The 27,237-nt window shown below is 49.5% G+C and overlaps 1 protein-coding gene across 1 annotated transcript in view; it reads left to right on the top strand.

The window, feature by feature from the left end:
• Positions 1–11,408: 11,408 nt before the first annotated feature.
• CASTOR2 (cytosolic arginine sensor for mTORC1 subunit 2) overlaps positions 11,409–27,237 on the top strand; it is a 40,819-nt gene continuing 24,990 nt past the window's right edge. The window contains exon 1 of the mRNA XM_084763934.1: positions 11,409–11,845. Within this exon, the coding sequence (XP_084620060.1) occupies positions 11,733–11,845 (113 nt within the window). The 5' untranslated portion in view covers positions 11,409–11,732. The remainder of the gene's footprint in view (positions 11,846–27,237) is intronic.

Raw genomic sequence — 27,237 nt, 5'->3', positions numbered from 1 at the left:
ATGTCACAGCCCACCAGAGCCAATCACTTCTCAGTGATTGAGTCCATCAAGTGCGGAACCAATGTTTTGGGGGTGGGGGGACACCCTTGATATTTGATATATCACAAGAGATAACGGCCCAGATGGAAGAAGTAATGTTGTTGTCTTGTTATGTTTCTTTCTTTCTTAAGATTTATTTATTATGTATACAGTGCTCTGCCTACATGTGCACCTGCAGGCCAGAAGAGGGCATCAGATCTCTTTATATATGGTTAATGAGCCACCATGTGGTTGCTGGGAACTGAACTCAAGACCTCTGGAAGAGCAGCCAGTGCTCTTAACCTCTGGAGCCGTCTCTCCAAATCCCTTGTTAGGTTTCTTTTTGCTGTAATAAATTCCCATTCAAAAGCAACTTAGGGAAAAAAAAAGATTTACTTCCGCTTACAACATGGAGGGACCTAAGGACAAACACACATGCAAGGTGGCAGGAACGTGGAGAGAGAAACTGAAGCCAAAGCCATGAAGGAACATTGTCTGCCTCTGGTTTACTCTTTGTTTTCTTACAGAACCAAGGACCACCCATCTAGGAATGGCACCGCCCACAGTGGGCTGGGCCCTCTCCCATCAATCATTAATCAAGAAAACGCCCTACAGAATTGTCTACAGGCCAATGCAGTGGAGGCAGTTCCTCAGTTGAGATTCCTTCTTCCAGATAGAATCTACATTTGTCTCAAATTGACAAAAACCAAGGAGTCCAGCTGCTGACAACGATCCAATTCACGGTGCTTGGGGACCGAGTGACCTCTGCCTGTGTGGCATCTCCAGATGAGAGGTTTCCCAGGACAGGGGGGGTTCCTCCAGCAAACCAGAGTCAGCTTCCTGGCACTTTGTCAAAAAGTATGAGAAAGGTTGGTTCCTGTGGTCAGGCTCCCACCAAATCCCACGTTATGTAGTGAGCTCCTCCCTTCCTCAGAATCCCTCGGGTCTCCCTGTTGCCCTCAGGATAGTGTGTCAGACACAAGGAGGCCCAAAACCAGGAATAAAGAAGGATCCAGAGAGATCCTGAGAATCTTAAAAAAAAAAAAAAAAAAAAAAAGACCCACTGGCCAACCAGAGTTCTTTGGACATTTCCCTCCCTTCTTTAAAAAGGCTGGAGAACAAGGCTTGGTGGTCAAGAGCGCTTGCAGTTCTTGCTGAGGACCTGGGTTCAGTTCCTGGAATCCACATTAGGTGGCTCACAGCCACCTGTTAACTCCAGCTCCAGAGAATCTGATGCTTTCTTCTGATCTCCTTGGGCACCTGCACTGCACTGGACAGACACACACACACACACACACACACACACACACACACACACACACACACACCAGACACAGAGACAAAGACAGAAAGAGGGGGAGGAGGGAGGGAAGGGGGAGGGAGGGAAGGAAAGAGACAATAAATAAAAATGAAAATAAAAAATAAAATGAAACAGACTTAAGGAGACACCCAGCCAACTTGGCTCTCTGTCCCCGGCTTCTCAATCTAGCCTCCCTGGGCTGTCACCAGCCTCTGTGACATCATCCTCCTAGCTAGGTGGACCCCACTGCCTTGGAAGCTGAGCTGGTACCCACTTCCATTTCAAGTGCTCTCTGCTCTGGCTACTTGTAATTTAAATTATGTACGTACATACGTGTGTGTGTGTGTGTGTGTGTGTGTGTGTGTTTAAATTCTCACAGCCCATTGCCAGTGACAAGTCCATATGTCCTAAACCCTCCCAAACAGTGCCACTTACCAGGGACCAAGTGTTCAAATACAGGAGCCTATAGGGGACATTCTCATTCAAACCACCACACACCTACAGCTATAGGTTACTTTGGCCCCAGGAGACCATGGAAGCAGCCGCCACGCAAAGACAGGTCTTGTAACACAGGAAACCATCTATATAAATGGCCCTGGTCAGATGACCACTAGGTCAAGCCAAATACGGACTGAGGATGGCCTGTAAAGGGAATAACCTCATTTTCCCCACCCTACCTCATCCTGAGCGCATCTCTAGAAGTCACTGTGTCGGATCACATGTCAACGTCTCGGGTCATGGGTCTCCATGTCAGCAGATGTCTTAGTCACCCACAGACCTGGCAGGAAGCATCCTAGGGCTTCCTATTCCATAGGCATAGAAGTGAACTTACGTACAGTTTGGATTTCTTTTTATTATTATTATTATGTATACAAGGTTCTGCCTGCATGTCCACCTGCAGGCCAGAAGAGGGCACCAGATCTCATTATAGATGGTTATGAGCCACCATGTGCTTGCTGGGAATTGAACTCAGGACCTCTGGATGAGCAGTCAGTGCTCTTAACCTCTGAGCCATCTCTCCGACCCCTCCCCCACCCCCAGTTTGTTCCATGCTGTTGGTGAGGAAGGGATGGCAAAGTCTTCCAACCCTGGCTGCCAATTTGCAATTATATGGTGAACTAAAAAAAAAAATTTTTTAAGTGGGGTATCGTAGGCATAAGGTTACTGTGTAGTTTTAATGCTCTCAATATTGTGTAAACACTACACTCCAATTGTCCCCTGATATGTCAATAAAGCAGCTCACAGCCAGCTGATGAGCAGGAGAGAGAATAGGGCTGGACTTCCTGCCAGCCAGGGGAGGAGGAGATAGGAGAAGAAGCAGGGGGTTCAGCCATGGGTCGAGGGTCCAAGGAAGATCAGCAGGAAAGAGCTGGAGGGGAGGAAAAGCTACAAAGTGCAAGTGTTGCTGGGAGTAAGACAAAACAGCATAGAGGGTTAAGGAAAGACTTAAACTGCTCAAGATTGTGTTGTGAGGCCTTGTATTATAAAGGAGTCTCAATTATTTGTGTGCTAGCTGGGTTAAGCACCAAGCTAAGAGAAACAAACGCTGTTTTATAAAGCTAACTTCAGCAGAGTATTATATTCAGTACGGCCACCTTTGGAAGAGGCACAAAGAGATCCAGTAACCCACTCAGGTCCTGGCATGAAGTTTAGGCTTAAAGAGAAGGGGCAAGAAGTTTGTATCGGGACAGGTAAAGGTGCCGGCCGTCAAGCCTTAATGACCTGTATTCCATCCCTGGAACTCACTTGGTAAAAGAAGAGAACGGAGTCTTGAAACTTGACACGCATGCCGCGGCACCTGTGCACACACACACACACACACACACACACACAGAGTTAATTAAATAATTAATTAATTTAATAAATAGGTTTTCATAACTAAGCAAGCCTAATCCAAGGTAAGGTTTGCCCATCATTGATCCAGACACACTCACAGAGGGGAAAAAACAAAAACAAAAAAATGTACATTGAGGGCTGGAGAGATGGCTCAGAGGTTATAAGAGCATTGTCTGTCCTTCCAGAAGTCGTGAGTTCAATTCCCAACAACTACATGGTGGCTCACAGCCATCTATAATGAGATCTGGTGCCCTCTTCTGGCCTGCTGGCTCACAAGCAGGAAGAATACTGTATAAATAATAAATAAATAAATCTTTAAAAAAAAAAAACAAAAACAAAACTATATTGAACCCTTCCAAAGCCATGATTCTGATACCTAAAGACTTCCCACTAAGCTCAACTTCTTTAAGATCCAGCCACCAATCAACATACCATGATAAAGAACAAACTTTCAACACACGAGCCCTCAGATACAAACTATAACCAAATCACTAGTGATGCTTTTGTTTTGTTTTGTTTTGTTTTTGCAAACAGTCCTCAAGTCAAGCTGCTGACACAAGTCACAATTTGAAAAGCCCTAGGAGAAAGAGCTATCCAGTTTAAAATTATATCGCCAGCCATATGTAAATTTGACTACAAAGATAAAAATTTTTAAAAAGTATCGGGGTATCACGGTGTTCTGTACTGCCAGGCCTTGGGGAGGTGAACGCAGGAGGATTGGGAACCCAAAGTCATTATCAGCTAGTGAGTTTGAGGGCAGCCTGGGCTACATGAGACCCTGTCTAGGGAAGATAGCTCAGTGGTTAAGGTGCATTTCACACAAGCAGGAAGAGTATGAAGGCTGGAGTTCGAATCCCAAGGATGCATATAAATTCCTTGCGGGAAGTTTGAAGATATAGTTTAGTGGTAGAGCATTCGCTTAGCATGAGCAAGAATCTGGGTTCAACCCTCATACCACCGCCAAAGAAAACCCCCCCCACACACACAATTTTTGGTCGGGTGTGTTTTGATCCCAGCACACAGGAGCCAGAGGCAGGTGGATCTCTGTGAGTCTGAGGCCAGCCAGAGCTATATAACAAAGAGACCTTGTCTCAAAACAAAACTAGATCCTCACGAACACGACAGGCCACCTATATTGAAGGGGCCCTAGCCAGCTAGAGTGTGACAGGCACCTTGCTAAAAACCATTAGATTACATTCCTAAAACTAAGCCACAAAGGTCTATTTATTCCCTTTTTAGCCACCTCCTCCTCCTCCTGAGGCTGCCTAGCAAAGTCCTGCTATCAAAATATTGAAGGCCAGCAATCAAAAGCCCCCTTTGGCTCACCTAATTAGCATGCCCCGTGAAAATTAGACACCGCATCCTACCAGGGGTTTCCCCCCATATACCCTTATGAACTGCCACTTGCCTATGGGCCATGCCTGTCTCCTCTCTCTCCAGGGGCAGTCCTCTGTCCCACTCCAGGACAGATACCCATCCCCCCTCTCCCTTGCCCCCTCCCCCTTCTCCCTCCCCCTCTATCTCCTGTCTTTGTCTCTTATTCCCCTGCCCTCTGTCCCTCTGGGGCAAATAAATCTTTGTGCTGAGAACTTGGTCTTGGGGGGGTCTGAGCTGATACTGCTCCTTTCGCTTATGATTCCAGTACTCGCTCAAAATGTACAGATAAGGTGATCCCAGCGCTGGCTGGCTGGCTGGCTCAGTCCCATGGCAGTGCGGAGCTCCGGCTTCAGTTGAGAGATGCTGTTCAAGTGAATAAGCTGAAAAGTGATCAAAGAAGATCCCTGCCGTCAAACTCAGGCTTCCACATACTCACACAGAAGCACATATGTACACATGTATATACGTACCATGCACACACATACACACTTAAAAAAAAACATTAAAATTGTTGAGGGGGCAGAGGAAAGAACTCAGTGCTCAAGAGCCAGGTGAGGTGACTCACAACTGCCAGGCACTCCTGCTCTAGCAGATGTGATGTCTCTCTCTGGCCTCCAGAGACTCCTGCATGTGTACACACATACCAGCCCACAGATAAACACACATACTCATAGACGACAAATGAAAGTTAAATCTTAAAGAACATGAAGCTCGGTGCGGAGGCACACACCGGTAATCCCAGCACTCGGGGAGCCAGAAGCAGGCAAATCTCTGTGAGTTCGAGGCCAGCCTGGTCTACAAAGCCAAGGCTACACGGAGAGTCCCTGTCTCAAAAAAAGCAAAAGACAGGCCTGGAGAGATGGCTTACTGGTTAAGAGCACTGTCTGCTCTTCCAGAGGTCCTCAATTCAATTCCCAACAACCACATGGTGGCTCACAGCCATCTATAATGTAGTCTGATACCCTCTTCTGGCCTGCAGGTGCACATATAGGTAGGGCACTCATATACAGAAAATACATGTCTTTTTAAAAAGGAAAGAAAAGCCGGGCATGGTGGCGCACGCCTTTAATCCCAGCACTCAGGAGGCAGAGGCAGGCGGATCACTGTGAGTTCGAGGCCAGCCTGGTCTACAAAGTGAGTCCAGGACAGCCAAGGCTACACAAAGAAACCCTGTCTTGAAAAATACCAAAAAATAAAAATAAAAAATAAAAAGAAACAAAAAAGAAAAAAACAAACAAAATGTTAAAGAAAATGAAAACTAGGTAGTATTATTAATTTCAACAATGTAGTTTATTTATCCTAACATCTCACATATTATCATTTCAAGAGGCAATCAAAAATTGTAAAATGTATTTGTGCAATCCCTTACATTATTTTCCCATACAGAGTCTTTGAACACCCAGGCACGTTTTACACTCACCACAGACTTCAACTTCAATCGACTCTAGTAGAGCTGAGTGTAGACTTGACGGCTTTGCATAACTAAATTGCTTCCGAGTGACATGGCCACCTTGCCTTGGCTGAACAGAAGACGGCCTGTGCTTTTTCAACTGAAAGTCTCCTGTCCTGAAAACCAACTTGCTCTCAGGGGAAAGAGAACAATTGGTTGACTTCTTCCCTTCATGCTTGGATACTTCCCAGCATCTCAATGCTATACCAGCTTCTAAACGTAAAGGGATTAAAATAATGCCGAGTGAGCAGAGTGTGGTCGCGCACACCTTTAATCCCAGCACTTGGGAGGCAGAGGGAGGAGGTTCTATCTCTGTGAGTTCGAGGCCAGCCTGGTCTACAAAAAGAGTCCAGGACAGCCAAGGCTACACAGAGAAACCCTGTCTGGAAACAACGCAAATCAATGCTGAGTTATAATGTCTGTCGGTCATGGCAATAAACTACGAGAGAGATTCTGTCTCAAAGGGTTAGGAGCCGGGCGTGGCGGCATAGACCTATAATCCCAGCACTCCGGAAAACAGAGGCAGGTGGATCTCTGTGAGTTGGAGGCCATTCTATTCTACAAAGCAAGTCCAGGACAGCCAGGGCTACACAGAGAAACCCTGTCTCAAAAAATATATAAACAAATAGAAATCAAGGGGAGGGATATAGCTCCGTGGTAGATGCTATGATTCTTCCAGTGTGCAAATCTGGAAGTAGAGCTCAGTGGTAGAGCACCTGCCTAGAATCCCCCAGTGAGGGGCTGGGGTGTGGCTCAGTGGTAGAGCACCTGCCTAGAATCCCCCAGTGAGGGGCTGGGGTGTGGCTCAGTGGTAGAGCATCTGCCTAGAATCCCCCAGTGAGGGGCTGGGGTGTGGCTCAGTGGTAGAGCACCTGCCTAGAATCCCCCAGTGAGGGGCTGGGGTGTGGCTCAGTGGTAGAGCACCTGCCTAGAATCCCCCAGTGAGGGGCTGGGGGTGTGGCTCAGTGGTAGAGCACCTGCCTAGAATCCCCCAGTGAGGGGCTGGGGTGTGGCTCAGTGGTAGAGCACCTGCCTAGAATCCCCCAGTGAGGGGCTGGGGTGTGGCTCAGTGGTAGAGCACCTGCCTAGAATCCCCCAGTGAGGGGCTGGGGTGTGGCTCAGTGGTAGAGCCCCTGCCTAGAATCCCCCAGTGAGGGGCTGGGGTGTGGCTCAGTAGTAGAGCCCCTGCCTAGAATCCCCCAGTGAGGGGCTGAGGCACATCTTAACTGTAGAGAGCTTGCCTAGAACCATTTAGGGAAAGCCTAGAAGCATGGCTCAACAGTAGAACACTTGCCTAGAATCTTCCAATGAGGGGCTGAGGGCACCCCTCCCCCCTTTGCATCGCTCAGTAGGATGTGCTTTATTTAACTCCAGCCCCTCCCCCGAAAAAAAACCTCAGAAACCTTTATATGAAGATCCAATATCTGTACACACATCGCACCCCACGAGTAAATCATAAATTCTGGCGACAGAGTAACCTCTCCTTACAGTGTGCAATTCTCAGTGCCCTTCTGGATTCTCAATTGGCTTTTATGCTAGTCGTGTCCTGCAAAATTGATTTCACCATCCTCTTGCAGGTCACAGCCTGCAGACTGGAAAATACTAATTTGGCCCACTGGGAACAGAAGTCAGAAAACCAGCCAAATCCTGATTGGAGCTCTGTTTGCTTTGTTTCGTCACCTATTGGTTGTTTTATGATGCTGTGCCTATGGGCACAATTCCTTTTTTTTTCACTGTGCCATTCTGACTGGCTAATACCCAGTTACCCTAACCCTCACTCTAACCATAGCTTGTGTTCCTTTTCAGGGCCCTGGATGCATTTTGGGGGAGGAAAAGAGGTGTTTTGAAATGTAGCCCAGGCTAGCCTTGAACTCTTTTTATTACTTTTTCAATGACTTGGGTTTTTTTTTTTTTAATGTGTGTTGATGTTTTGCCTGCACGTATGTCTGTGTGAAGGTGCCAGATCCTCTGGAGCTGAAGCTACAAATAGTTATGAGCTGCCATGTGGGTGCTGGGAATTGAACCCAGGTCCTCTGAGAGAACAGCCGGTGTTCTTAACCACTGAGCCATCTCCCCGGCCTTTGAACTCTGTATGTAGCTGAGGATGACCTTGAACTCCTGATCCTCTATCTCCCAAGTGCTGGGATTATTACTATGTACCACCAAGATGGCCTCTTGGATGCACTCCTGTCTAGGCTTTCTAAACCTGCAGCCCATTACAAAGGCGTCAACATATACATGTATGTGTTTCCCTAGATATTGAACGAGCAGCCTTCCCAGTTGCTGTTGCTAATAGTAAGAACACAGCAGAGAACAGACGGACCTAAGGCCTTTTTCCTTTCTATTATGTTTACTTAACAAGAGCAAGTATGTGTGTGCGAGGCGCCTGCGCATGTGTGTATGTGCATTGCATGTATGTTTGTGCATGTGAGTGGGCACCTGCCTGTGTGTACAAGCATGTGTGCACGTGCATGTGTATGTGAGTATGTGTATGTGTGTGCACATGCAAGGGTGTGTGTGTGTGTGTGTGTATGCATGTGTGTATGGTGTGTACGTATGGAAGCTAAAGGAAAACTCTAGGGAGTTGTTTATCTCTTTCCACCAAGTGGGTCCTGGGTATTGAACTCAGACGATCAAGCTTGGCAACAAGTACCTTTACCTGCTGAGCCATCTCACCAGCCCCCAAAATAATTGCTTTTATGAAACAGAGATTTTTAGAGATTGCTAGACAAGCCTTTTATCTTATTCCTTTAAGTTAGTTTGGGTTCTTTGTTTTGTTTTGTTTGAGACAGATCCTTACTATGTGGCCCCAGTTTGCCTGGAATTTGCTACATACCCAAGCTGGGCTTCCACTGACAACAGTCCTCCTGCCTCGACCTCCAAGCACTGAAATGCAAACGTGTGCCATCCTGGCCAGTGTTTTGTTTTATTTATTTACAGTCCTGGGCAAGCACTCTACCACTGCATACATCCCTAGCTTGAAACATAGATCCTGCACGGTCTCTCAGGTGTGGTAGAGGCACACACACCCTCAAGCCGAGAACTTGAGAGGTACAAGCAGAAAAATCAAGAGTTCTGGTCTAACCTGGGCTACAGGAGACCCAGTCTCGAAAAATTGAGAAAATGAAAATAAGAGCTGGAGTAATGGCAGGGCCTGAGCTTTGTCGGTTCTCAGCAGCCATGCCACGACCACTTGTAATTCCAGACCCATGAAATCCATTGCCTTTTTCTGTCCTTCTAAGGCACACATACCCCCCCCAACAGGGGCACAACATATACACACAAAGACACAGATACACATAAATAAAAATAAAAACAGATTATTTTCTAAAGTAACTCAGGGGCCAGAGAGGGGGATTAGTGGTTACGAACACCGGCCACTTTTCCAGAGGTGCCAGGGTTCTGCTCCCAGCACTCACAAAGCAGCTCATAAACATCTGTAACTTGGCCGGGTGTGGTGGCACATGCCTGCAATCCCAGCACTGGGGAGGCAGAGGCTGGTGGATCACTGTGAGTTCGAGGCCAGCCTGGTCTACAAAGTGAGTCCAGGACAGCAAAGGCCACACAGAGAAACCCTGTCTCAAAAAAAAAGAAAAAAAAATCTGTAACTCCAGTTCCAGAGGGTTGGACATTCTCTTCTGAACTCCCTGGGCACCAAGAATGCCTGTGACACACATATACATACGTACAGACATACAGACATACATACATACAGGCAAAACACCTACATACACAAAATAATGTTTGTTTGTTTTTTAAAAACAAGTTTTTAGTTGAAAGTAAAGAAAATGAAGGTTGGGCATGCCTCAGTTGCTAAGAGCGTTTGTATAGTGTGTTATGAAGCCCACCGCCACCAGGGCATAAACCAGATGTGGCACGGGACACCTGTAATCTCAGCACTCAGGGACGGAGACAAAAAGACAGGAAGTTCAGGGTTACCCTCAACTACATGAAGAGTTGAAGACTAACATGAAATAAATGAGCTCTGTCTCAAAAACAGAACAAAAATGAGGCGATCAATTATTTATGTAAATTACATGTTTTTCTGTGTGCGCGCACGTGCGGTCCCGTGTACAAAATCAGAGGACAACCTACAGGATTGGGGGGGGTCTCTCCTTCCAAGGTCTGGACCAAGAGCTCGAACTCGGGTCATCGGGCTTGGCAGCAAATGTCTTTACCCACCAAGCCACCTCCAAGGCCTAATCTTTAGTAAAATAAAAGCAACAGAGGGATGGTCAGGTTATGAGACTGTGCTCAAGATTCTGGGGCTCACACCCTTTTTGTGGGAATAAAGCAGCCATAATAAGCCCCTATCTGACCTAGGGGACTGAGAACGGGAGATTGACCGACAGGATTTTCTTCCTCAACAATTTGCCTCCGCAGGTAGGCTTTGACCCACCACATCTCCAAAGCACTCTGCCAAAGGGCAAAAGCACTAGTCAGTAACTTTAACCTAGAGGATTTCAAAACCTAGTCAGCCATGAAAGGTGGGGGGGTTGGGGTGGTGGTGGTGGTGGTGGTGGTGGTGGTGGTGGTGGTGGTGGAGATATTTGCTGATCAGACCCCCATACAGCGCGCCAAGCTTGGGGTTAGAAACACTGAGAATGACTCTCGTTCAGATTAAGGTCCGCTCTCCACCCACCCACCCCCTCCCCCGCACCCTCCTCCCCTCCCCCCCCCCCCCCCCCCCGAGATCTACAGTTACTTCAGCAGCTTTGCACCCATGATCCGGGAGACCCGGGTCCTGGTTTCCGTGCCTGCCTTATCTCTCTCCTCCTTCACATTTTCCGCAGCAACAAAGCCAAACACGGTACCGTGGGGGCTTTCACGCTTCCGTGCGTTTGGACACGGTGTTCCTTCTGCCTGGAAGGCCGCGCTGCTCTCCCTCTGAGGGCCCTCCCCTCCCCCTGCCTGAGTGCTCTCATTCAACCCTCAGCACCCTTCCCCAAGGAACCCAGCACCCTAACTATATCTAACCCAACCCGTTCTTTGGCTTTGGCTTCCCTGCACGACAATCACCAATTCCTCTAAATCTCTCTTCTGGCAGGCTCAGGCCTTCTCCAACGCTGGAGTTGTTTGTGGAGGAAAAGGGTTCTCGCTTGACACCCCAAAGAAAGAGCCTAATCCTGAGTGTGAGCGATGACAGAGCACGCCTCGAAGCTTAAGTCGGCTCCAAATTCCCTATATGTCCAATCGGGTTCCTCTGTGTCCCTGGGGAACCCCGAAATCTTGCATTCCGGGTGCACCCATTGCGCAGCAGCCCAGCCCCCCTGGCTTGACATCAGCAAGCTGGAGTAGTCCGGGGGGGGGGGGGGGGAGGGCCGCGTAAAAGCATGCGCGTGGACTACAAATCCCGAAAGGCATCGCGTAGCCCTGCGGCCGGCGCCTGCGCAGCACGGGCCCGGCGTTTGAGTGGCAAGTTGTTTGTTACAGCGAACACCAGCTGCTGCTGCGCCGGGCGCCGCGCTCCGCCGGGCGCTGTTTGCTTGTCCACCCCGTAGCTCGCTGCACCCCGCAGGTCCTCCCCAGGCCTCCTTTTTTTTTTTTGCAACTTGCCAAGCTTCCTTTTTCTGGATCGAGTACGAATCAGCCTAGCACCGAGCTCCCGGTCCCCTTCCTTGGGCCGGTTGCCCCACAGCTTGGGGCGCGCAGGGGGCGGGGGCCGCGGCTCGTCCCCGTCCCCTTCCCCCCGCCCCCCCACAAACTCGGGCCACCGCGGATGATCCGCCGTGGAGGAGCCCTAGGCGGACGATGGAACTGCACATTCTCGAACACCGGCTGCAAGTTGCCAGCGTCGCCAAGGAGAGTATCCCACTCTTCACCTACGGCCTCATCAAACTTGCCTTCCTGTCTTCCAAGACCAGGTGAGAGAGAGTATGGGGCAAAGGGATGGGAGGGGGTGCACATGGTACCCGCCCCGGGACAGACAAAGAGGCGCACCCCGGGGGGACGCAGTGCAAAACAACTTCATCCTCCTACCACCCACCCCCGGGATCTCTGCCATCCTCCTGCATCGGACAAAGCCACCCCTGTGCTCTTTAGCTGGGGGGTCCCCTCCACCCAGATCCCCCCACCTTATTGCCCCTCCAAGTGCTGCCACCAACACCCAACCTCTTCCCCCTCCCAATCTCAGTTCCTTCCCTGAGATTCCGAGTAACCCCCCCAAATGGCCTCTGTGATGTATCCGTGAATGAATGAATGAACGAATGAATGAATGAAAAACAGGTGTGGGGACCCGGAGGTGGAAATTAACAAACTAAACACGCCCCATCCCCCACCCATCCACCACCACCAGCACCACCCCCCTCCTCCCGGTCGAGCCGGCCCCCCTGTAGCCACTGGCAAACGGGGAAGGATGGCGCTGAGCTTCGTCTACCCCAGAAAAGAAAAATCATAAAATCATTAGTAGATGTTTATCTTCAGGTGCCTGCAAGGGGAAAAGAGGTGCAGGCAGTCGGGGGGGGGTGGGGGTGGGGGGGGAGGGGCTGCAGGGCCAGGGTCGCTGATTTCTTTTCTCTTTTGGGGGTCCAGAGAAGTGGGAGGGAGGGGGGATTTTGAACCATAGAAAGGGGAGGAGCTGGCGTGTTTATGGATCTGCCTGGAGGCTGGGCTTGGGTGTTGCAGGGGGAAAAAAAATAGTGGAAGGCCTTGGGAAGTAAGAAAGAAAAAGGAAAAAAAAATTGTTTTTTTTATCTTGGATTTTTTTCCCCCATTGCTACATACATGTCTTTGACTTCCTAAACTCCTGTTGGGTTACCTTTCTTTTAATTGCCCATTTCCCGCTGTGGAGTGAGGACTAGAGCAAGCTCCTGTCAACTTAAACCCCTCATTCACTTAAGCATTATGATGGATCTGGTTTGGAAGGGGGGGGGGGTTAAGACAAAGATTCTCCAAGCTCCCTGCCAAAGGAATGAATACATTCTAGGTCAAGATTAAGTTAAATTGACAGCAAACACACCCCCTCCCTCCCTCCCTCTTTCTCTCTCCCTCCCTCCCTCCCTCCTTTCCCGTGTTGTCTTGTGTCCTAGGTTAGGCTCCGGGGAAAGGGCCTGTTAAAAGTTCTTGCTTAGGAACCTGACTTCAATGTTGGTCAGGGCTGCTGTTTACAAAAATGAAGCCTGCTAGGTAGCTTTGGGTCTGTTTACTTTCTTCTGGGAGAGCTGTTATATATCTGTGGGGACCAGGGGTTTGGAATCCTTAGCTCCCTTGTTCCTTGGATGGACTCAGGTAAATCATTAAACGGGCCATTTGAAAGCAAAGCTAACAGCTCAGATTCTGAACAAGTTAACCCCCTCCCAAGTGCAAAAACCCCCTCTCAGGTCAACACCTTTTAAAACCTACAGCCACTTGCCCTCTGCCCGCCCCCCAGGGCAATCCCCAGAACTCAGTGGGGGTGGGGGGTGGGGTGGGAACAGATTGCCAACCTCTGGCACCCTCAACAGCTCCTGACAGCGCGCCCCCCCCCCCCATTCTTTCTTTCTTACACTGGAGGAAAGAGGGCTTTGGGGGTAGACTTTTTAAATTATTATTATTATTTTAGAAAGACAAGAAGCCAGCTCTGTCCATGCCCTGTGCCTTGGTGAAGGGACTGGCCTTTTTTCCTGGGCATCCCTTCTGTACCACTGCTGGGGGCCAAGTTGAAGGTCTCCAAATAGAGACCCTGAGACAAACCCATACTGGCCTACCTGACCACAGGGACACCTTGTCCCCTTGTAGGGTGGGTATCCTTCCTCCCTCCCAGGATAGGCCCCAAGTGACGGGGTCCAGTTGCAAGATGACTCAGAGGTCAAAGGTCAACTCCTTGTCTCCAGGCTCTGACTCTAGAAACCGCTGAGTATAGTTAGTCTGAGGCTCACAAGCTGCTGACCTTATGCACTCTGAGCTCAGGCGTGGCTTGGTGTTGGACTCGGCCCCAGTGACCCAGGTAGGTCACTGTCCTTTCCCTTCTCTCTCTTTGTCCCTCTGTGAAATGGACATAGCACAGCCAGGCCCACTCTTTTTTTTTTTTTTTTTTTTTTTTTTTTTTTGGACTTTTCAAGACAAGGTTTCTCTGTAGCTTTGATTGTCCTGGACTTACTTGTAGGCCAGGCTGGCCTCGAACTCACAGTGATCCTCCTGCCTCTGCCTCCCGAGTGCTGGGATTGAAGGCGGGCACCACCACCACCTGGCTTCACTCCTTTTTTTTTTTTTTTTTTTTTTCAAGGAGCAGCTTGCTGGGGGACGGGTCATTCAGCCTGGGTAAAGACAGCCGTGTCTCAAAAGGAACAGTAGCTGTGTGTGTGGCTATTAACTTATTCACAGCAGTAAGCCTGCAGGTAGTAATTCCTAATTCTTCTCCCCTGCTCCACGGGGATCCAGATTCCTGTTAGCACCCACCTCCCCAAAACATCTCACTGCTTATTTAAAAAAAACAAACAAACCCATGTCAATTGCTCTTTCTACAGGGCCAAGTCCTTGCTGTGGCATTCAAGGCCTTTTGGGGAACCCGGAACCAAAATCCTTGTCTTTAGCCGTTCCCCCTCCAAGCAGATATACTAGTAACACCCACTCGCCTGCTTTCTCTACCTTCTTCCCACCCTGTACATTGTTCATCTCTTCCCGGAATATCCCCTCCACCCCTGTCAGCTCCACTTCAGTCCTCAAGATTAGTGACATCGCCCTAACACCTCCCCAGGCACTCCCCTGCCTCCACCTCCTAGCAGACTTAGTCACTTCCACACACACACACACACACACACACACTCCTGCAGGTGTCTCCTTTGGGTGACGCATGCGGGGAACAGAATAACTCTGGAAGACACTCGCTCGGCTCTTGGGTGTAGCTGAGGCTGAGGGATGTAGAGCTAGGCTGCCCCTCCCTTTGCAGAGCTGAGTGCCAAGGCCAGGGAAGGAAAGAGACATGGTGAAGCAGCCGGGCAGTGGTGGTGCACGCCTTTAGTCCCAGCACACAGAGAGGCAGAGACAGGTGGATCTCTGAGAGTTCGAGGCCATCCTGGTCTACAAAGCAAGTTCTGGGACAGCCAAGGCTACAAAAAGAAACCCTGTCTCGAAAAAGGGAACGAAGAAGGAAGGAAAGGAGAGAAAGAAAGAAAGAAAGATGGCCAAGCGAAGTAGTGGAAAGGAGGCCCAGGCCTGGAGAGATGGCCCAGCAGTCAAGACTGCTTGTTGGCACTTACAGAGGACCTAGTTCGTTTCCCAGCACCAGCATCAGGTTGCTCAGCTACACTGGTAACTACAGCTCCAAGAGATCCAGTGCCCTCTTCTGGCTTCTGCAGGTACCTGCACTCACATGCACATACCCACACTGAGCAGGTGCTCTACCACTGAGCCACACCCCAGCCCCTCACTGGAGGATTCTAGGCAGGAGCTGTACCACTGAGCCACACCCCAGCTCCTCACTGGGGGATTCTAGGCAGTTCCTCTACCACTGAGCCACACCCCAGCCCCTCACTGGAGGATTCTAGGCAGGTGCTCTACCACTGAGCCTCACCCCAGCCCCTCACTGGGGGATTCTAGGCAGGTGCTCTACCACTGAGCCACACCCCAGCCCCTCACTGGGGGATTCTAGGCAGGTGCTCTACCACTGAGCCATACCCCAGCCCCTCACTGGGGGATTCTAGGCAGCTGCTCTACCACTGAGCCACACCCCAGCCCCTCACTGGGGGATTCTAGGCAGGTGCTGTACTGCTGAGCTACACCCTAGCCCCTCACTGGGGTGTTCTAGATAGGTGCTGTAGATATAACTATATATGCATAATGTTGAATAAATAAAGAGTGGAAACTGAAGATAGGCTAAGGCAGGCTGGGAAGCATACCTGAAGGAGGAGGCTTTAGATTATATGCAGTATTTTAGTAAGAGTTGGGCAGGAAAAGGGAATCTAGTCTATGGGTAAATGACATACACAGGGAATGACAACTCAGTGACAAAGATTTTACAAAGAAGGAACTTGGGGCCTAGGGATTAACTTGCTCAAGGTCATAAGATAAGTGATAGAGCCCAAGATTTGGGTCTATACCTGTGTGGATTAAGCTGTTCCGGCCAGCACGGGCTACAAAGGAGGCTCATGGTCAATAGTGCCACCAGCCCTTCCGTTTGCAGTGTGCTGTTCAGAAAGATTCAAGAACACAGGATCAAACCACTGACCTTCATGTGTTCCTTTGTGCCCCCTTTCTCTTTTCCAGCATTGAGGATTGGATTCAGGGCCTCCTGCATAGAAGGCAAGCACAATGTAGCACTGAGCCACACCCCCAGGCCCTCACTGGGGGATTCTAGGCAGGTGCTCTACCACTGAGCCACACCCTCAGCCTCTCACTGGGGGATTCTAGGCAGGTGCTCTACCACTGAGCCACACCCCAGCCCCTCACTGGGGGATTCTAGGTAGGTGCTCTACCACTGAGCCACACCCCAGCCCCTCACTGGGGGATTCTAGGCAGGTGCTCTACCACTGAGCCACACCCCCAGCCCCTCACTGGGGGATTCTAGGTAGGTGCTCTACCACTGAGCCACACCCCAGCCCCTCACTGGGGGATTCTAGGCAGGTGCTCTACCACTGAGCCGTGCCCCCAACCCCTCACTGGGGGATTCTAGGCAGGCGTTCTACCACTGAGCCACACCCCAGCCCCTCACTGGGGTATTCTAGGCACAGGCTCTACCACTGAGCCTCGGCACCAGCCACTCAGTGGTGGTGGGGAAGGGGGTCTAGGTACCTGCTACCTAGGCTGATCTCAATCTTAGGTTAACTGGCCTTCTCTAGCTTTTAAGTATAGGAAGAAAGCTTCCACCCTGGCTTAAGCTGTATGACATACCTAGATTTATCTTTCTTTCTTTCGCAGCTAAGTTTCTTCATCTCTTCACAATACATGGCTAAATCAAGTGTCACTTTTAGAGCTAGGGGATGGCTCAGTTGGTAAAGCAAGCATGACTGAGTTGGGACCCCAAGCACTTATATTTTTAAAAACATGGGGCGGGGCGGGGAGGAGCACGCTAGAAGCTAGAGAGATGGCTCAGTGGTGAAGAAAACACGCTGCTATTGCAAAGGACCCGAGTTCAGTTCCCAGCAGCTACATTAAGTGGTTCACAGCCACCTGGAACTCCTGCTCCAGGGGAATCCAATGCTGTCTTCTGACCTGCAATCATATATATATATATATATATATATATACACACACACACACACACACACACACACACACACACACACACACACACATACACACATGATTTACAAAAAAATAAAACTTTAAAAGAGGAGGAAATGGCCGGGCATGGTGGCACACGCCTTTAATCCCAGCACTCGGGAGGCAGAGGCAGGCGGATCACTGTGAGTTCGAGGCCAGCCTGGTCTACAAAGTGTGTCCAGGACAGCCAAGGCTACACAGAGAGACCCTGTCTTGAAAAACCAAAAAAAAAAAAGAAAGAAAGAAAGAAAGAAAAAAAGAGGAGGAAATGAACTTCAGGGTTAGGAGAGACTCTGTCTCAGAAAAGGAGGGAGGGCAGGGAAGGGAAAAGGGCATAGGAAACAATGGAAGAAGATAACCCAACGTCAATCTTCGGGGGGTCTCCATGTGGACATGCACACAGGTGTGTGCCTGCACACCCACATGCAGCCACATGTGCGCATGAAAGAGGAACTTCTGTCTTTGCATCCAATATGGTGTGGGAAGTCGAGGTGTGCCAGGCGACTTCTCTTAGAGCTATGACAAAACACCTGACAGAAAGAGCTGCAAGAAGAACAGGGTTACTTTGGCTCACGGTGTGACAGTACAGCGAGGGGTGGAAGGCTCGGTGGCAATCATCTCCAGGAACATTGCTAATACCCCTCACGTCCTGGCAGACCGGGAAGCAGAGGACAAACAGGAAGTGGGAGCCCAGCTACATAAGCTTACAAGGCATGCCCACAGTGACTCACTTCTTGCAGTGAGGCTCCTCCATACCAAAAGGCTCTTCAACCTCCCAGAACACTGCCAGGGACTCTGTTCGAGGGCCGAGTGGTCAAGCCTATGGGGGACCCCTTACAACCAGATCTCATATAAATCTAATCAAATCTTATAAAATGCAGTGATGATCATGAGAGTGCTCCCGAGAAGGGTCAGCCATTAAGAGCACATTCTGTTCTTCTAGAAGACCGAAATTCAGTTCCCATTGGGTGGCTTCAAAACCACCTATTAATTCCAGATCCAGGGGATCTGACACCCTCTACTGGCCTCAGTAGGCACTGCACTCATGTGTGCATACCCACACAGGTACACATGATTTGAAAAATAACGGTAAACCGTTTAACAATTTTCCTTGCCCTGGAAGTTTATGACCTAGAAGACAAGAGTATGGTGGGTTGTTACTGGGCAGAACTGAGAAGCAGTGATGTAGTAGTTCTCAACCTTGCTAATGCTGTGGCTCTCTAATATAGTTCCTCACGGTGTGGTGAACGCCCCCCTCCATAAAATTACCATTGCTACTAAATAGCTATTTTGCTGATATTAAGAATCATAATGGAAATATCTAATATGCAGTATATCTGATGTGTGACCCCCCCCCCACCATGGGGTCACAGCCCATAGATTGAGAACCACTGCAGTGAAGGAAGGAACATTTGAGATGCTCCCTAAGGAAGTGGGGAGTTGGGGGAGGAAAAGGCTCCGTAGGAGGAGGATGGTAGAGAAGCTAATGGAGGTTAAAAGTGACAACACATGAAATACATGAATAAAATTGTCAAGAAAATAAACTAAAGTGAAAGGTTCCGGCTGGGCCTGATGGTGTAGGCCTGTCACTCAAATACAGGGAGGCTGAGGCAGGAGGATCGCTAGTTCAAGGCCTGCCTGAGCTACAGAATGAGTTCAAAGGCAGCCCAGCCTACTGAGTTTAACCCCCGACTGAAAATAAAGAAGCAAAAACCAGGTTGGTGGTGTAGCTCAGCGTAGAGCACAGGCCTAAAAATCTACCTGTAACAGGTGCGGGCATGGCTCAGTGATAGAGCGTTTGCCTAGAGCTACCCCCACCCCCCACCCCCACCCATGAGAGGCCGAGGGTGTGGCTTAGCAGGTAGAGTACTCACTCTGGATGCGATACACCCCCTGTACTACTAAAAATGTTAGGAGCTGGGCTGTTTGGTACATCTAATCTAAAGATGTGATGATGTCATCATCTAGGCCTTTTTTCCCTTACCTTCCTGACTGGCCATGTTTAGCATAGTACGAGGTACCCTGTGGAGTAAGTAGCTAGGTGACCTTCATTGTGGACAGTGAGGAAGGCAGCCAGACCAGAACCGTGGTTTCCAGCAGTTTTCCCCAAACAAAATACACAGGCTTTTCTCCCCGCCAAGCCTTGCGCAGACCTTCCCACCTAGTTGGTTGGAGCTCTTTCACGTGACTACCATGGACCAGTCAAGACTCAGCCCTTTAAGGTGGGACCGACTACAAGGCAGTTTCTAGCCTAGAGACAGGGAGGGCTCTTTGGCTTGTGTGCACGTGGTGAAGCGTGACCATAGTGTGGGGAGGTTTGGGGACACACAATGTGTGACAGCCCCCTGACTACTACAGCCCCATTTGCCTCTCTACCCTCTTTAGAGTGGCTAGCCTCTGACAAGCTTGGGAGGCCAACCATTTTACCGATAAGGAGCAAGACAGGAAGGACCCAGGGTACCCAAAGGGGGAGGGAGCCGTGCTTAGAACCCAAGATCAGGTGAATGTTACTACCCCAGGTACCCAGCCAGCTGCCAGAGCTGTCCTGGACTCCTGTCGTTAGGAGCCTCCTGATAGCCAAGGCCACAGCTGGAAGGCAAGGGACATGCTGTTATCTCTGTCTGTCTGTCTGTCTGTCTGTCTGTCTGTCTGTCTCTCTCTCTCTCTCTCTCTCTCTCTCTCTGTGTGTGTGTGTGTGTGTGTGTGTGTGTGTGTGTGTGTGTGTCTTCTCTGTCGGTCTGTGGCTGGTGTATGCTTGTGTGTGCATGTATGTGTACAGGTGCTGTCATACACTTAGCCCTTCACTGGGGATTCTGGGCAAGCCTGGTATCACTGAGCAACACCCTCAAACCCTCTCCCTAGGGGATTCTAGACAGACCTAATAACCCCTCAGGCACTCGCTCAGCCCTCACTAGAAGATTCTAGACAGGTGCTCTACCATTGTGGCACATGCCTGCTGTCCTGGTAGTTAGAAGCCAGAGGTCAACGTCCGTGACTTGATTGCTCTCCGCCTTATTTTTTGAGGCATGATCTCTCGCTGAACCCGGAGTTCCCCAAATTCTACCTCGCTGACTAGTGAGCTCCAAGGATCCTATCTCTACCTTCCCAGGCCAGCATGTTTTGCTTTTTACCTGTGGGCTGAGACTTTGACCCAGGGTCCTCATTCCTTACCAGGTATGGTGGCACAGGCCTGTAATTCCAAGGGTTGCTAAACTGAACCAAGAGGGACCATGAACTTGAAATCTAACCTGCGCTAACAAAACAAAACCGGAACCCCCCCCCCCATTTTCACTTGGTTGGCCCATAGCGGTAGGAAACCCCATAACTGCCACCTGGATTGAGCCGACCTTTTAAGTCTCTGATTCACACTGCCCCGTGCTGGGCCTCTGCATTACTGCTTTATTAAGGTCTTGCCAACAAACTGTGGTAGATACCATTGACTCAAGAAGCATTTATGGTGCTGGGTGGTGGTGGCACACACCTTTAATGCTAGCACCCCGGAAGCAGAGGTAGGTGGGGCTCTGTGAGTTCAAGGCCAGCCTGGTCTACAGAGTGAATTCCAGGATAGCTAGGGCTACATAGAGAAACCCTAGGGGGGGGGGGCATGTTGGGAGAAAAGCTTAAAACTACACAAAGTGTGTCTAGATCTTTTATCACTTTCCTCAGTGCTCTGGGCTGAGGCCGCTGTCTCAGTACAGGGAAAGATGGGCTATCCGCAGGAGACCTCCAAGGGAAGCTCAAGACAGCCACTCGCAGGCTGGGCGTGGTGGCGCACGCCTTTAATCCCAGCACTCAGGAGGCAGAGGCAGGCGGATCGCTGTGAGTTCGAGGCCAGCCTGGTCTACAAAGCGAGTCTAGGATAGCCAAGGCTACACAGAGAAACCTTGTCTCAAAAAACCAAAAAAAAAAAAAAAAAAAAAAAAAAGACAGCCACTCGCTGGCAAGTGTGATTGTGGGCAAGTCATTTGACCTGCCCTGGCAACGCTATCACCTTTTTAACTGTAAACTGGGGAATATAGAGCCTGGGCACCTGCCCGTAGCTGAGGTTGCAGTTAGAATGTAATGACTTAAAACAAGGTACTGGAGAAATGGCTTAGCAGGTAAGTAAAGTGCTTGCCATGCAAGCATAAGGACATCAGTTCAATCCCCAGGTCCCGCATGAAAAAGCCAGGAATGGTGACTTGCATTTGTAATCCCAACACTAGGGAGGCAGAGACAGGAGGATCTCTGGAGTTCATTGGCCAGTCAGTCTAGCCTAACGGAAGAGCCCAGTGAGAAAAAGCCGGGTGAGAAACTTTATCTCTAACACATGAAGATGGACTGGAGAGATGGCTTAATGGGTAATAGCCCTTGCTGTGGAAGCCTGGGGACCTGAGTTCAAATCCTCATCATCCATGCGTAAATCGGAGCATGACTCCACGCAACACATTGTACACATAGGAAAGCAATTTAAGATTAATTGCTGCTCTTCTAGATGACCTGGGTTCACCAGGTAACTCAACAGCAGCCTGTAACTTCAGTTCTGGGATACCCTCTTCTGAATTCAGCAGGCTCCTCACCACTTAAATAAGCGTGTAATTATTCTTTTTTTTTAATGAAAAAAAGATAAACAAGGATGGTTCCTGAGTAACTGTACCTAAGGTATGTGTACACACACACACATACACACACACACACACACACACACACACACACACACACACACACACACACCAGCCACTTCTAATGGAGCCTGGTTCCCTCTTACCATCTCAGAGAGAATGCTATGTCTACGGATGTCGGCTGCCATGTACAAAGCTAATTTCTTATGTTCCCAATTTGTTTTGTCTCGTTTGTGTTTCAAGATAGGGTTTCTCTGTTCTAACCCTGGCTGTCCTTGCACTCCGCCTGCCTCTGCCTCCTGAGCGCTGGGATTAAAGGCGTGCGCTGCCACCACCGCCCGGTTCCCAATTCTTTGATTCGAGGAGATGCTAAGTGCAGATCCTGCCTCTACCTTTGGAAGTTATTGGTCGTTGGAGTGTAGGGTCTGTGGAAGGACATCCACAATTTGCTGTACACAGGCCGGGCTTGCCGGAGGAGGCAACTCCGTCTGAACCAGGATCAGCTCAGCATGGGAAGATGTCAGAAGGTGCTAGGGTTAGGGTTAGGAGGAAGGTGCAACAGGGCAGCCCTGCCTCAGCTGTAACCGGACCTATACGATCTGAATAAAGACACGGCGGCTTTTTAATATTTTGAAGCTTGGGCCCTTTAGCTGGGCAGATTCCCAGCCAGCTTTCTAGCTTAACCAAGCTAACCCTGGCACTCTGTCCTACATGTGGCCAGCTCTACTCTCTGTTCCTGTTTACCTCTGTGTCCAGCTGGTGACACTCCCGCCTTCCCTTTCTTCTCTCCCAGAGTCCCTCTCTCTCCCGGAAGTTCTTCCCTCTACTTCCTGCCTCGCTATTGACTATCACCTCTTTATTACTTGCAACAGGCACGTGAAGAAGGATGAATATTTACAAAATATGAAACCAGTGATGGGCCATAGAAGTGACAATACCAAGATCTGGCTAGTAGGCTAGCACTTAGCTCTCTGCCGCTTTAGCAGTCAACAACTGAGTACACAGAGGCACATCTTCACACAGGGTACCCCAACACTCAGTAAATAAGGTGGCAGAGTAAGACAACACATCAGACAGCAAGCTTGGGGCCCCACATGCGCATACACAAACATGCACACACGCATACACCATACACAACGTGACCACATGCATGTACCACACACACGTCGTGCGCACACCACACAATCGTGCACACACACAATCACAAACTATCTGAAAACAAAAGAACGTGGTCTGTGCCTGTGGTAGAAGGTGATGACACCCCCTCCACACACACAGGCTTGACAGGGGTCCCCTGAAAAGGGAAGTCAGGTGGAAGCCCAAACACCCACCTAGAGGTGACATTCCTGACACTGATTTCAGATACTTACTCTAAACCCCTGGCCGTATTTTTGCTGTGCAGGAGTCCTTAAAGGAGTTTGTAGAGAGAGTTCAGTTGGTAAAGGACATGAGAACCTGAGTTTGACTCCCTAGAATTCAAATTTTATAAAAGACAACTGGGCATGGTGGTGCATGTGAAATCCCAGTGCTAGGGAGGCAGAGTTGGGTGGGCTCTTGGGACTGGCTGGCCAGCCTGGCTTATTCAGTGGGAGACCAGGCACATGAGGGACTCTGGCTCCAAAAAAACAAGGAGGGCAACACCTAAAGAATGACAGCCTCACCAGGCGTGGTGGCACACACCTTTTATCCCAGCACTTGGGAAGCAGAGGCAGGCAGATCTTTGTGAGTTCGAGGCCAGCCTGGTCTACATAGCAAGTCCAGGACAGCCAAAGCTGCATAGAGAAACCCTGCCTGGGGAAAAAAAAAAAAGGAATGACATCGTCCATGTCGCACAGAACACATGTGTGTGCATACTCGTGCACACACGTTGTCTTAGCCCGAGTTCTATTGCTGTGACGAGACCCCATGACCACGGCATTTAATGGAGGCTGGCTTACATTTTTCTGAGATTTGGTCCATTGTCGTCATCTTGGGAAGCAGGGTGACACGGTGCTGTAGAGGTAGCTGAGAGTTCTACATCTGGACCAACAGGCAGCAAGAGGAGGACACTGGGTGTGGCTTGAGCATTTGAAGCCCCAGAGCCCACCCCCAGGGCACACTTCCTCCAACAAGGCCACACCCACCCATCAAGGCCACACCTTCTAATCCTTATCAAGCAGTGCCACTCCATGATGACCAAGCATTGAAATCTACAGGCCTGTGAAGGCCATTCCTAGTCAAACCAGCACACACGTGCGCCTGCATACACACAAACATAGGCAACGCACATGTGTTTAGAGGAATTACCATCGTCATCCTCAGGCTCTCAGTCATGGCCTTTGCTTCAGGCTCCCATTTCCTTACCCAGCCTGGCAGTTTAATCATACTAACATCAGATACCCAACATAAACCATCTGAGAGAGGAAAGGTTTGTTTTGCTTATGGTTTCAGAGGTATTGACATGGTGGAGAGGGTATGGCGAAAGAGCTCATTTCATGTCTGTAGGAACGTGTGGTGAGGCCGTTCACATCAGAGTGGACCAGAAAATGTAGCTATAACAGGAAGCGACTAAAGCAAGATACGGCTCCCAAGGGCATGACCCCCATCTGCCTTTTCCACCTAGGCCCCACGTTTCTGCAGCTCTGTCACTTCCCAGTCATCTATTCAAATTCTTCTAGAGTGAGTGTGTGTCTGTGTCTGTGTCTGTGTCTGTATGTGTTATGTGTGCATGTGTGTGTGTGTGGTACGTGTGTGTCTGTATATGTTGTGCATGCGTGCGTGCATGTGTGTATGTGTGGTGCAGGTGTGTCTGTGTGTGGTATGCGTGTGTATGTTTGTGTGTGGTGTGCACACACCACAGCATGCACGTGGAAGTCAGAGGACAGCATGTGCTGCTTCCACCATGTGGGTCCCAGGATCAAATTCAGATCCTCAGATGCCTTTACTTCCTGAGCACGTCACTGGTCCCTCTATTCAGATTTTCAATTCAGCAATGGATTGAGTCGTTGTTAAGCTCAGAGTCCTCATAATTTAACTTGTCTCCGGTACGTCATCACAGGTGCTTTAACACGCTCCTAAGTGGTTCAGTCATGTGAGGATTGCCCATCACACCTGGCATTTTAACTGTTTCCTTTGTGTTGCCTGTCCCCCACATACCCAAACTTAAAACAGCTGAGAAAGGTTTGTTTTGTTCTGAGACGGGCTCTCATGTAGTAGCCTTGGCTGGCTTCAAACTAGCCATGTAGCTGAAGATGGCCTTGAACTTATAATCCTCCGGCCTCTGCCTCCCAAGTACTGAAGTTACGTGCCCTCGGGTGCCGCACCCAGCTTTTGAAGTAGTTTTAAAATCTCTTAACAGCTCTGACAGACTTGATGCAAAAGCCGCAGCTCCCCTTCCTTTCAGGCGCTCTGTGTTTGGCTCGGTTATAAAGCAGAGTCTGTCCAGTGCCCCCATCCCTTGGAGCCTTTGTTTGACAGGAAGCCAGGCGCCATGTTGGAAGGACACTCAGTCCTCAGGAGGTTGAGGCAGGAGGATCACAAGTTCAAAGCCAGCCTCGGCTACATGGCAAGACTCCAAAACGAGGAATGAAAGAGGTCCCATAGTTTGTTTTTAAACTCAGACTCTCTGTTGAACACAGTTTGTTCTGACATCTCCCAGCTCTTTGAAGACTGTTGCCTCCTTTGTCACTCTATGAAAGGCCCCAGTTGACAATGGTTTGTTTCTCTTCCTCCCTCTCTGCTTGGGAGCAGTAGCATGCTCCTTTGCTGTTTGGTGGAACATCTTGTGAATTGCCACTGTCAACACAGACAAGACCCACACGGGAGCTGGAGATGCAGCTCAGTTCATAGATGCCTGTCTAGCAAGCCTATCTCAGCATTCAGGAAGTGGAGGGGGCGGGGGATGGGGGGTGGGGGGGGTATCAGGAGTTCAAGGTCATCGTTGATAACACAGGATAGGAAGCCAGCCTGGACTACATAATAACCCTTTCTTAGACAAAAACAAAAGACACACGGCACTAGAGGAAAGCTGCCCAAGTAGGGGTGGGGCCTCACTCACCCCTAGCCAATGGCAACGATTGAGAATATAAAACGAGCTGGAGAGAGAGAGTTCGGCGGCTAAAACGCTGGCAGCTCCTCCAGAGAATCCAAGTTCGATTCCCAGCACCCATGCTAGGCAGCTCACAACCGCCTGTGACAACTTCAGCGAGTGCTGCCACACGGGCACACAAGTACACATAATTTTTTAAAAGAAATAACCCATCAACAGCAAACATGAAATTAGTAAGTGTCTTGGCGAAGAGGTACAAAGCTTCCTCACCTGTTGCTGTTGGGTATATAAAAGTACTTATTAGTAGTGGGACACTTTTCTCCAAAAATGTACAAGCAGAGCTGGCAAGATGGCTTCGAAAGTAAAGGCACATACCATTGAGTCTGATAATTTGGGTTCAATCTGTGGGGTCCATGTGGTGGAAGTAGAGAAGCAGCTCCCACAGGGTGTCCTCTGACCGCCACACATGTGCCATGGTACTCATGCCCACACAGGCAGACAGACAGACAGACACACATACACAAACATATGAATGCATAAGTTTTTTTTTTAAATAGCAAACTAAGCATAGTGGAACACAGCTGTCATCCGGGCACTCAGGATTCTAAAGCAGGAGTTTCAGGCCAGCCTGGCCTACAGAATGAGTTGAAGCCAGCTTTGACTACATAATGGGGACCCTGTCTCAAGAAAAAAAAAAATCTAGTATAGGAGGTTGTAGAAATGGGTCAGGAGTTAAGAGCACTTGCTATTCTTTTTTGTTTGTTTTTTGTTTGTTCAAGACAGGATTTCTCTGTGTAGCCTTGGCTGTCCTGGACTCGCTTTTGTAGACCAGGCTGGCCTCAAATTCAAAGCGATGCACGTGCCTCTGCCTCCTGAGTGCTGGGATTAAAGGTGTGCGCCACCACCGCCCAGCGAGCACGTGCTATTCTTGCAGAGGACCTGAGTTCTGTTGCCAGCACCCACAGATCCAGGGGATCAGATGCCCTTTTCAGACCTCCACATGCATGTGCACACGCATGCACACACACACACACACACACACACACACACACAACTAAACATATACATACATATGTTTTATATGTATATAAAACCCGAAGGGGGAAAAAAATAAAAGAATTGCTTTTGCACTTCTGGGTCTACATCCTGAAGAGTTGGAAGGAGGATCGTGTGGGGCTCTTACATTCACGTTCCGGGTGACATGACTCACAAAAGCCCAGATGGGGAAGAAACCCAAGTATTCATCAACAGGTGACTGTGTAAACATGTCACGCACGGGTATGAGGAAATGCTATCCACCCTTCAAGAAGGATGTGCTGGCAGCTGCCACAGCCTGGATGAGCCTTTAGAACATTGTGCCCAAATATCCAGGCTGGTGCCGGGGGGGGGGGGGGGGGGGGCAGGGCAGGGCACAGCTGGCAGGCTATGTCGCTTTTGTGAAGTTCTCAGA

Source organism: Acomys minous (assembly GCF_964271855.1).
Source record: "Acomys minous genome assembly, chromosome: 16".
Lineage (NCBI taxonomy): Eukaryota > Metazoa > Chordata > Mammalia > Rodentia > Muridae > Acomys > Acomys minous.
This window is presented reverse-complemented; position numbering and strand designations above follow the sequence as displayed.